This window comes from Staurois parvus, unplaced genomic scaffold, assembly GCF_062004578.1.
Source record: "Staurois parvus isolate SC_StPar_1 unplaced genomic scaffold, SC_StPar_1.0 ptg000172l, whole genome shotgun sequence".
Taxonomy (NCBI): domain Eukaryota; kingdom Metazoa; phylum Chordata; class Amphibia; order Anura; family Ranidae; genus Staurois; species Staurois parvus.
Genome location: NW_028317968.1, coordinates 7,865,713 through 7,878,435, shown reverse-complemented (window position 1 = coordinate 7,878,435; position 12,723 = coordinate 7,865,713). Strand labels below are relative to the sequence as shown.

The 12,723-nt window shown below is 38.1% G+C and overlaps 1 protein-coding gene across 8 annotated transcripts in view; it reads right to left on the bottom strand.

Annotated features, from left to right (window-relative positions):
• The window catches only part of BCAS3 (BCAS3 microtubule associated cell migration factor), a 1,369,778-nt gene that overhangs the window by 98,634 nt on the left and 1,258,421 nt on the right, over positions 1-12,723 (bottom strand). For 5 of the 8 annotated variants that reach the window (XM_089676630.1, XM_089676633.1, XM_089676632.1 and 2 more), the window contains one exon: positions 5,673-5,840. In XM_089676630.1, the coding sequence (XP_089532756.1) occupies positions 5,673-5,840 (168 nt within the window). Of the gene's footprint in view, positions 1-5,659; positions 5,841-12,723 lie in introns of all 8 variants that reach the window. The other 3 variants (XM_089676635.1, XM_089676636.1, XM_089676637.1) reach the window with 1 other exon arrangement.

The following is a 12,723-nucleotide window of genomic DNA, read 5'->3' as shown; positions in this document are numbered from 1 at the left end:
AAAATTTAAAAAAATGGCATTTTTTTCCAAACAAATTTTACATAGTAAAACATTGCTGTTTCAACCCATTTCACATACATTTTGTCCCTAGTGCTTTGTCCTGTGCCCTGCCTGCATTTTGTCTGTTCTTTCTGCCTGGAAACTGAGAAAAGTCCATGGCATCCAAAAAGTGTCCCTTTGGGTCAAAGCGGGTTTAGATCAGCTAGAGAACAGCGATAGTAAATCAGAACCACTTGCAGAATTGAGTGATAATGATTCGTGGGGAAATTTGTCATCAGACACTGAAAACGATTTTGTGATTTTGCTCAGCAATGTGCGAACTTGGTGCTCTATTTCAAATTTCAGTGTTTTTGGTTTGATTATATTATTGAATTAAATGTATTATTATATTATTATTTTTTATGATTATTTATTAAATTATAATTTATGATTTCGTGTTTCAAATTTTATCATACCCGGGATGTTTACTAGACTCTTGTTCGGACAGATTTCAGTGAGTTATTCCTAAAAATTACAGCCTACAATAAAAAAAACTACATATTTCCATGCAAAATAATGGTACCGCTTTCAGCACCAAAAATCTGACATAATCATACCGCTAGGGAGGTTAATGCATTAAAAAAATACAAAAACAAAAAACTGTCCCTGCCTAATTATTTTAGGTAGGCTGTGTGAATTAGATCACCTAACAAACATAAAGTAGGGGTATGACTGCAAAAGTGGAAATATACTTTTAACCCCTTCCTGTGCCTTTTAAGTGGGTCTTAATGTCGAAAGGTGGGATGGATTTAATGATAACGTGATCACTGTGAATGGCTGAGGTGCCAGCTGTCAGAATACAATAGCTGGCAGGGGAGAGTAACTCAGTCATGGATGGAAGACTCTGTTACATTTTTTTTGCAGGCTGAACAAAAGCAATCTATGCATGTAATAGAAAGCAAGTCACCTAGGAGAGGTAATGGGAATCAAGTTATCATTAATGATTTTCTATTTGAAGGTTTTGATACACCTAAAATACTTTAAGAAATACTATGTATACTGTTCCTTTTCAAAACAGATAACACCTAGGTAGCATGTTTTACTCAAAATTGACACTTTGGAAGTAGAACAGGAAGTGTGTTAAGCTAATATTATTATTATATTATTCATTTTAAAACCTGTTTTTGTAACCTAGAAGTAAAATTTCTCCTTTCATTCATCGTTGATGTAACACTATCCTGTTCTAATCTCTATGGAATTTCTACAGATATTTTTTCAGTGGTAAAAATTAAGAGCCACAAAAAATGTCTTCAGCAGTTTTAAACTGAAACATATTTGAAAAAAAAAATTCCATATTTATTCTCAAGACATCTCTGGTTCAACTAATGAAAATGCCAAGTGGAAAAGTTTGGTCTTATTACTTGTATTTTTTACATAAAGTACCTGCATACCATAAGCCCTGTAAAACAGCCTACATGATGGAATCATAATTGCTTGGGAAAGGATAACCTCAAGTTACACATTTTTATTTTCACAAATGAGTAATACTCTAAGAACAGCCAAAGACTCACATGGGCACTGGGTAACATAACTTGAACAACTGCTGCTGCTACATCTACAGTAGCAATTCATACCATCACAACGTTGTAATCTAAGAGTAGTAGATACACCAGCCTGGGCTGATTTTAATCATGGGGTACCACAGCCAATTTCAACTGTTTAGTATAGGTAGTCAAAAGAAAAATGACTTTCAGTTAGCTGCTCTATGTTTCTGTACATTGCATATTGTAATGAGCTCAATTAATTGCAGATTATAAACTATTTTTACTGGTTAAAATTCAATATGCAATAAATTGAATAGGATTCCAGCTCACTTTTGTGAATGTGGCATACGTTTCATGAAAATATTGCTACTTTGATGCCATGGAAAAGGGAATGATTATCATCTAGTAATAAAGATTTTTGCAACAGGTTACAACATTTATGTGGGGGATAAGGGCCACTTTCAAAGTTTGAATATGCATATGTCCTCATCAAGTTAAGCTGGCCATAGACAGTTCGATTCTTGGCTGGTTCAGCAGGAATCAACCGAGATTCAAGTCATGTATGGGCAGGCGAAATGTACCCAATTTTATCAATCAACTAATTACAACCAGCCTGTAGGATTTTACATGCAATTATTGCTAGCAGCTTTTATAGTAATCACACAATGGCTCAGCGGGAGGGACAGTGTTAGTGGGGGAATTGAGCGATTTTCTTTCCTGCAACCCACTTCATCTATGGCCGGATTTAGTCTATAATATATGCAGCTCAAAAACAACACAATCATCATAAGCAATGTTAATGTTTCCAGCTGTAGAATGGACAAAAACGTAACTGGGTGCTTTACAATGTATAATCCAGGTCTCCACAGTTTTCCTGTTTTCCAGTTTAGATTACCCTGGCTCCCTGGCTTGCAGCCTGATAAGTGCTGATAGGATTTGTTCAAAAGTCTGAATTATGGTGGGTTCAAAAACCTATTAATGATAAGACCACTCCACTCTTAATTTGTATCTCTTGCAAGAGAAGCACTGGAAAAGCTGGTCACCTATAAAAAGAGAAGCTGGTCTTGTAAAGCCTGAAAATGGTATTGGTGTGGTAATCCTTTATAAGAAAAACTGCCTTTGCAGAGGGCATCTCAGTATTTTTGGAAGGAGCCTGCAGAGACTTACAGACAGAGAGAGAAACTGTGTGCTGGCAGCCTTGTGAGTAGAAACAAGTTTTTGCTTCCTTCAGCTGTGCACAAGTCCTTCACATGGCCATGTAACATGAAGTGCTGGGCAAGATAGAATTTATGTTGTGGTTTATGTATAATTTTCTCTGTAAAGATGCTGCCAAAATGTCAAGTTGAAAACAGTACCTATGTTGTTTTGTTCCTGGAAACACAATAAAGATGGATGCAGTCAGTTCTAACTTTGAACTGCTGTGTGGACTCCCACCATTTGTACAAAAAAACCCCATCACGTTTGACGACTCCAACAGACAATGGAAGCAAGGCATCATTGTATTGCATAAATTGCACCTGTTTGCATTAAAGTAACATTCTAAATATGAGTAAACCCTCAGATAGTTCATAATTATGAAGAAACAAAATACACTGGAATAATGGCTTACTCTGAACATATGTGACACCAAGTTCTGTACATACATACTGCAGAACATAAATGGTGGAATCGTGGAGACATATTTATGGCTTAAGAGGTGTATACAACATGTTATTGCAACATCAGTTTGACAAATCCTACAAAGCATCATAAAACACTAATTAAAATATAAAATACAACTGAACAACAAAGGCAATTATAGATTTTGTCACCACAGAGAGAAAAAAATAGGACAGTAATAAAGACAATGGTCTCTGGCACACCATCAAACACAAGCTAATAAAATAACTAAGGCAGAAACATCTAGCCTCCATAAATCATGTCAAGTGTTTCCTTGCCAGCACATCCTCTATGCCAAACCTATCCTTTGTGCCTTTCACACATGCTTACATGACACACTATAAATCTGGCAATTACATGGCTTTGGAATCAAGTCAGGCAAAACTAAATTTAATCAAGACAGACGGATGGATGGGCAGACAGACAGCCGGGAGATGGAAGGGAGATGATAGATTTTTAGAAAATAAAATTATTCAAAAAATAAATTTGTCAACCAGCTTTTGTTTTTAATATCCAACACCCAAAACCAACAGAAAAGGGTGTTTTCAATTGCACTTTGATTCCAGCTTCACACTGTGGAAGACAATATACAAATATGTGTTTCATCCAAAACTGATAGCTAATGTAATGGATATTATTATTATTATTAGATGGAAATGAGATGATAGATTTTTAGAAAATAAATATATTCAAAAAATAAATTTGTCAACCAGCTTTTGTTTTTAATATCTAACACCCAAAACCAACAGAAAATGGTATTTTCAGTTGCACTTGACTCCAGATTCACACTGTGGACAACAATATACAATTATGTGTTTCATCCAAAACTGATAGCTAATGTAATGGATATTATTACTATTATTAATATTAGTTTATATTATATTTGTGTTGCACAGTACCATGTTGCAGTTGCGTTTTCATCTAACGTGCTGTGAGCAGTAAGAATAACCCTTAACTATTAAATTTAAGCAATTACTAAATACATTTTAATAAAAAAACTTTGAAAAAAATGAAATTGAAAGAATATGTAAATCAGTGGTGATAGCAGCATAGGTCTTTAGTGTCATGTAAAATGTTGTCTGATATAAAAAAGTGAAAGCAAGCTTCTCTACAAGAATTGAGGAGAACAACATATATAAGTGTCTCTAACATCTCTTAACCTCTTGTGAGGAGGTCAGCTTATTAGATCTATGAAAACAAATGAGATTATTTATCTATATAACTGAACATTTCAGAGATGGATTACATTGGGATTAAAGAGCCAAGAAGAGTTCAGGAGATGTACAGACCACAGACAGTATAATGTGAATTTATTTCGCAACCCTATTGCTAATGTCTACAACATTCCTTGCATTTCCATCAGCCCTTTTATGTGGTGGCAGTTTAGATGCCCATGATGGCATCACTATGTGCCAACTACTTGCAAAGTGAAAACTTAAATGCTTCATGTCAGCAACATAAATGTCAGCAAACAATTAAAGGAAAACTAGTTATTTGTCATATACTTCAATAGATGAATAAATGTGATCAGCCTAATATATTATTATTGCATGTTCATGTTCTGCATACCCTATGTATGGATATCCATTGACATTACAATCCCGGGTGGCCTCTTTTACAGTTCAGAATACTTTGGTAGAAGTGACTACACTGGCAGACACACATAGAAAATGTAATGTCCCTCTTGTGTAAATTTTCCTTTTTAGTAAGCATATCCATAACATGAAATGATGGTTGAATTTATGGGTATCTGCAAACACTCAGGGACTAATATCCAAGAGAGTTAACAAACAAGGTTAGACAACCACTATTGCTTCCACTGAGATATATCCAGGTGGACTCCCACTTACATCCTTCGCATACATTAGCATGCCTGCATAGACAGTAATATTCAGGCTCAAGCAACAAGAGAACATATGTTAACAGATCGTGTTTTCAAAAAATAGCTGTTTTGTGGTCTGCTGATATCTGCCTTAAGAAGCATGAGAATCTGATCTAAGAACTAACTTGTGAGGGCCATGCAGGACAAACCAAACAGGTTACTTTTATGTAGAATTCCTCATCAGCATATACTTATCTCCCCCTTGCTCTCCTGTTATTTTTTTCAGCTTTGGGGAAGAAAAGGAAAGCCCTGTGTAAGGTAGGAGTTGCTGGGGGTTATGGTGCTATGGGTTCCCATGAGACAACCTTGAATGGCCCTGCAATGCTCCTCCATATGATAGTAAAAGTATCTGGTCATTCCCTCAGTTCTTGGGGACAAGGAAATAGTGTGTACCAAGCTGCTGGGAATAGTGGCATTAAAGAAAACCTGTTGCTTTGCTATGAATAGGGAAAGTACAGATTTGTTTTAGGGATCAAGGACTAAATTGAATGTTATCATACTTCAAAACCATGGAGCTACAAATCTGAAGAACAATGGAATACAAAAAACACTTTGAAATAATTCTTAAAGAGAATTGTGGGACCTCATATCACACCTCTTTTTTGTACCTGTTCCTGATACCACCACATCTCGGTTTGGGGACTCGGACATAGCGTCAGCCAGCCGCTCACGGAGACCTTCATCTGTGCTTTCAATGGAAGAGATGTGGCGCAACCCAAAGCTCTCAGGCCAGCTCCCGCACACTTCCAGAAGAGTGACACTACGATCATAGGCCCCTACAATGAATAAAACAAAACAATTAATCTAATTTTGCTATTCTCCTTCCTTATTGTTATTATTAATAATGACATCAAACATACATCAAGTGTAAAAAAAATTGCTTGATGTGGACAAGTTCATTAAAGCATTACTTGTATTTGGTACTATTATTATTTCAGAATTCCATCAAGAAAAAATTCTAAGCAGTACATTTTTCACAAAACTGAATAACTTTTCTTTTAAAGCTAACTTTTCAGATTAATAATAGAAACACAAGTGACTCAAATGTGGTAAATTTAAATGTATTTTTATTGTATATTATATAAATTATTTTAATTACTTAACAGTTTATTCCTTCCAAAGCGTAATAATATACATCAATTGAGTTAGTAGCCTCTTGTTTAGTTATCTTATTCATTATTTATTACGTGAATTAGATAATAGAGAACTAATATTCCATTAAAACATGGAGATTAAACCTATTTTATATAAAGTGCATTGAAATGTGGAGCCACAAACATTTGTAGCCATGGGGTACCACAGTGGTAGTAGTGGTCAATATTGACCAAATCATGCCATTCCCCTTCAGTTGGGTATGATAGGATAAAGGTCACCTCTACAATGGCTGCAACATCCGACAAGAGATATGGGCACCCCTCAATAGCCTGTGTAAGATGTAGACCCCCCCTCTCATCATTGCCTCCATAAAATATACAAGCTGAAACCCTAGGAATCAACCCATAGAACCCAGATCCTTGGATATCACACATTCTGTGGAGAATAGCATATTTCCCATAAAAGATAGCTAAACAATGTGCAGCATTTGCCTATAAACACAGATCAGCCACAACATTATGACCACTGACAGGTAAAGTGAATAACATTGATTATCTTGTTACAATGGCTTCTGAAAATGGGTGGGATATATTAGGCAGCAAGTGAACAAGTTGTCCTTGAAATTAATGTCTTGAAAGCAAAAATGGGCAAGCATAAAAATCTGAGCGAGTTTGACAAGGGCCAAATTGTAATGGCTAGACAACTGGGTCAGAGCAACTCCAAAACTGAAGCTCTTGTGGGATGTTCCTAGTCTGCAGTGGTTGTGCTCTACCAAGAGCGGTCTAGGAAAGGAAAACTGGTGAACCAGTGACAGGATCATGGGCGGCCAAGGCTCGCTGATGCACATGGAGAGCGAAGGCTGTCAGTGAAGTCCGATACAATAGAAGAGCTACTGTAGCTCAAATTGCTGAAAAAGTTAAAGTAATATTAAGTCTTTAAAAATAAAATCTCCCTGCAAAATACTGATATTTTATGCTAGTATTCACAGCATACTAGTGCATTATGAAAGACTTATAACGGAATATAACTTATAGCAAAAACGGGTTTCTACAGTAGTGCTCTGTCAGCGCTGACAGGGATTCCATCTTCACATGGTCTTCCTTCCTGGTTCACCATTTGAATAGGCTGAATGAGCTGTGATTATATCATTCTCGCTCATGCATGCAGGAGTTACGACAGTGGCACAAATGTCTCAAGTGATGGCATGGTGTCCATTGAGAGCACAGTGCACATGCACCGATGACGTCACCAGCTGTTAAAACTGTGAATATCTCCTAGATGGTGCATGTTTAGGAGATATCCACTGTACCTATGGGTAAGCTTTTTTGTAAGCTTAACTGAAGGTACAACTGACCAGGTGGTGTTTACTAACGCTTTCAAATCTGGTTCCAATAGAAAAGTGCCAGAGCACACAGTAGATCACAGTTTGTTGTGTATGGGGCTGTGTAGTTACAGACTCATCAGGCTGCCCATGCTGGCCCTTGTTCACAGCCAAAAGCACCAACCATGGGCACGTGAACATCAGAACTAGACAACAGAGCAAATAAAGAAAGTATCTTCAAGGTGTTGACTCAGCCTCCAAATTCTCCATACCTCAAGCCAATCAAACATCTCTGGAATGTGCTGGAAAAAAAAGTCCAATCCATGGACACCCCAGGACCTAAAGGATCTGCTACTAATGGCATGGTCCCAGATACCACAGCATACCTTCAGATGTCTAGTGGACCACAGGCCTCAATGGCTTAGGGCTGTTTTGGTGGCAAAATGGGGACCTACTCAATATTAGGTGAGTGGTCATAACCAGTGTATATTTTATATACAGTAATATTTTCAATGTTTCTGAAAATTCAAATTCCTGGGATATTTTAAAAATGAAGTGCAAAATTCAAAAACTATATAGAGATTGTAATAACTTCTGTCAACCAGTCACAACCATATTTTAATCTCTTAAATGTGGTAAACGGAAATCTGATTGTTTGCTATATTTTGTGTTTTGGGGCATTTTGTGTTAGCAAAGCTTCTCATTTAAATCAGGAAATTAATGGAACATTTTAAATCCTACATGAACAATGTAAAACGAGGTAGCATTACAATTTGTTATAAGCGCACAAACCTGTGCAAAAACAGTTTATATTTACAAATGATGGATTACAAACAGCTATCTTTCAGGCCATTAACAAAATTACAAGAGGCAATAACTGGGATAAAATATTTGGTCTGTTTTATGAAGCACAACGATAGTCATTTATATGCAAGCAGAATGTTTATGCAATATATAAATTATATACTATGCAATGTTAAGCAGCATGTTTATTCAATATATAAATTATATACTATGTAGTTTTAATAATAAAGACCAAAGACTAAAGGCAGCATGGACACAAGCAAGGTTAGTTCTGCTTTCACTCACAAACTTACATATGACATAAACCAAACAGTCGTATACGTTTGTTCCCTCCTACCAATGATAACAGAGTAAAAAAATCCAACTACAGTGTGTTTACCAATTTTATTTTATTTTTTTGTTCTTAGTTGCAATGAATAATCAAAGATTAGCTTTCTGTATCCTACCAGCTGTGTTCATAAATAAAATACTTTGGGTGGCTTTGAAATTGAGCTACACTTGGAGACAAGTTTACAAATTGTCCAGGGATACTTTGATAATCTACATGTTGTTGTTGCTGGTTAATACATGTAATCAACATGCCAAATAACCAAAGGGATAAGAATGTGCCTATACACATGTGTGGAACATGGACACATTTTTTTCTTGATTATATCAATTTTGGTTTATAGTCTTATATATGTTCTAAAGTACTTTTATCTCTCTATGTATTAGCTGTCAGTAAACTAATGGGTGGCCATGAACAGCCATAAACCTTCTCTGATTTCTCAATGATAGCGCAAATCGGGCTGTTTAAGGTTCCTACAGCACTGTAACTGTTCATTATCACACACAGATACTTTCCACCTTGTTGAAAAATGTCTGTGGATCAGGGTTTAAATTAATTAATTACATTATTTTTTTAAATTTCAAGTGTTTGTATTTTTCTTCACATTTTTATGCAATATCAAAAGAGTGTCACAGTGGTGACATTGGGGTCGGTGCAAAGAACCACTGAGCACAGCAGTGGACCAATAGAACAACACTCCCAGAAGATAAAGCTGACCCTGAATGATGTCTGTATAGTGGTGGCTCTGTCCTCTTGGAGAGAAACGTTGATGAAGGTACTGTCAGGGGGAGTATTGTAGTCTTTGGGAGAGGTAATAAATACCTGTAGGTGCTAAACTCGTGACTTAGCATCCATACAAGTAACATGAAAAATGATGCTAAGTCCACCAGACACATACACCAGGAGGTCCGCCAGTCCCTTCCCTGTGTATGCGTCAAAAATAATATGCTGGAAATGTTACCAATAAGGACATTTTTACTTAAAATTAAGCTTTCAATTCCACAAGTATGCAAACATAGTTGTACCTTTATCAGCTATTTTAAACAAAATGTCTACTTTTGTATTAAAAGTTAACAAGCAAGCCCTCATCTCCATCTCTAACCTCCCACCTTAGCAATTGAGGTTACACCTACTGTTCTGAAGAGAGTGTGAAATGTGACTGTCACAGAAATTTGCAAGGGTGTCATTATTGTTTGGGCTGTGATTGACTTGAACTAATGTAATTATGCATATATGGCATAATTATGGTCAATGCCCTGGGAAGCTGGAGCTGAAGTAAACACTGCTACTCCAGTGATCTCTGCTTTTTTTTTGGGTCCTGTGCTGAATGGCTGCTATGCTGCTTGTCGAACACAGGTCGCTTGCTTGGCCTAGGTAGCATTCAGAGAATGCCTTGCAATTTCTGAATGAATTCAAAGTGTTCTTGGATTGGGCACGGTGGAGAGTGTAAAGTCACATGCCTGTCCACCTTCTCCAATCAGCAAATGATGCCCACGCCGAGCTGAGATTACTGGAGTAGTGCTGTCTACTTGAGTGATTTCCAACTTTCCAAGGGGTATCAGCATATAGTATATGGCATATGGTATATGCATGGTTACGTTGACGTTGATGTAACAGTGTATAAAATATAAATACCTGGATTTAATTTTTAAAGTGGAACTTTACCCATAACAACTTTATAAAAAAATAATGTTCTTTAGCAAGGAATAAACATTCCAGATTAATGATTATGCTACCAAAACTAGTGTGTGCTGTAAATTGTCTCCAGCATTGTTCCTGTTTCTTCTTGCTCAAGGCTGCCATTTTGCTGAAGCCCAGAGCCCCTGAACAGCAGTAAATATTTAGGCTGTCAGAAGATCGACCTCTACATTTTTGGCAAAGTGCCGAACAATAGAGAGCAACTGAGCATGTGCAGAGCAGGGTGAGACAGTGTATTACTGGATTTTAAACAGTATAGGCAGGCACTTATTTTTAATGTTTTACATAGCTATACATGGAAAAGGAGTTTGAAGTGATCAAGCAGGACTAAAGCTCTGACTAAACTTCCTCTTTAAAAAAGAGCTTCAGGCTCCCCCCAAAAAATTAAATGTCAGCAGTTACAAATACTGTAGCTGCTGACTTTTAATATAAGGGCACTCACCTGTCCAGGTCTCCAGCAATGTCCTCACCTGAGCCCATTCTTCAATTGTCTTCTGGTACAGGTCTTCCGGTACAGGTAAGGGAAACTGGCAATTCAGTTTTGTGGCTTCACAGCCAGTTTCATACTGCGCATGTGCGAAGCTGCGGTTTGTGAATGGTTCCACAGTCTTCTGGGACCTGTGAAGTGTCCCAGAAGGCTGTGGGGGAAAGAGGTGGGCTGGCGAACTTTCAGCTCAGATCTCTGCGGTGCATCTGACTGGAAGTGGGAGTGGGAACTTCACTCAAAAGGGGAAGTTCGGCTTTATTTATTTTATCTATTTATTACAGGTACTTATACAGCGCCATCAATTTATGCAGAGCTTTACACATATATATTGTACATTCACATCAGTCCCTAACCATCAAGGAGCGTACAATCTAAGGTCCCTAACTCACATTCCTACATACACATACTAGGGCCAATTTAGACAGGAGCCAATTAACCCACCAGCATGTCTTTGGAGTGTGGCAGGAAACCGGAGTGTAATGGACCCCAGATACCCACGACTGGGTATCTCCGTCAAGAAGCTGCTTCTCAGGCTCTGGAACACAAGACCAGTGAATCTGGCTATTGCTACCCCAAGATCCAGACGACACCAGATTTGTAGTAAGCCAGAGGTAGACTATTTTATTTGAACACAGATACAAGTTATATACACTCAGGGAACAATCCCCCCTCCCTGCATAATGACACAGGGCAGGGCAATCTACATTTAGTAATAAGAGACACACAGGTATTCAAACTTCACACCAGCGGACAGTCCCATTAGGAGGGAGGGCTGCTGGAAACACCCCCCCACTAAGCTATTACATATAAACACATACATCCCATAATAGTTTGCTCCCAAGCAAGATAAACAATAGAACAATGGGATGCAGCCACACAACACCAAACAAACCACAACCTCCACCCCACCTATCTCCTAGACATGTCTACACAATATTAGGACAGATCACCCTGTACCTCTAACAGGCACAGAGTGACTTACACATAAAAGGGATATGGGGAGCTGAGACAGGGGTCTCCCCAGCTCTCCAAAGTGAGCTGGGTTCCATGGGCCCCCCACCCAAAGTGACTCCCGTCACACGGAGTACCCAGAGGAAACCCACACAGGCACAGGGAGAACATGCAAACTCCAGGCAGGTGGTGCTGTGGTTGGGCTTTAAACCAACCACCGAGCGGATGTGCTGCTTTAAACACACTTTAGTACCTATTTGTTAACTTCTACTCAAGATCATCAGGAAAGCCAGGGCTGGGGACACATATATTCAGTATGTAATCAGCATTTATTGCACAAATACTCAAACTATGTTCAGGGCAGACGTCAGATGACATTTCTACACCGATATAACAAAAGCATTTTCCCCTTATTTCCTTTACTGTCCTGTTGGGAAACTGAATATTTTTCTGCCAGCTAACAGAAAAAAAATACAAATGCCTGGGCGTCTCAAAGTTAAAAGTACATGAAACATGTCCTTGTTATCAGCCCCTTTGGTTTTCCCCTTTGATCAGCCGTCAGAAACTATCTACACTTGTACTCAGTGAATGTGCAGTTTCACCGCACACTCTCCGTCAATGACAGGTGGTAATAGAAAGGGTGAGAGACCAAGCCCTGCGGCAGGCGTCCCTTCCTCTGATAACATCCAAAGTAGTGGATGATAACTGTTCATAAACACTCGAGCAGCCAGTTACTCCAAACATCAGCAAAGAGGGCCAGATAATTCCAACTTGGAATGGCATGAGCACAGCACAAGACACAGGCCATCATGGATTTATATGGCCTGTGCTGCTTTGTTTTGGGTCCCAGAGTTTCATCAGTTGAGTTCAATCACATTGATGCATCTCTTGCTTTACTGCAGATCAAATTCCAGGCACTGCAGAGCCTTCAGCAGCAGAAAAAAACAAACTCTTGTGTGACATCTGCACTTGAAC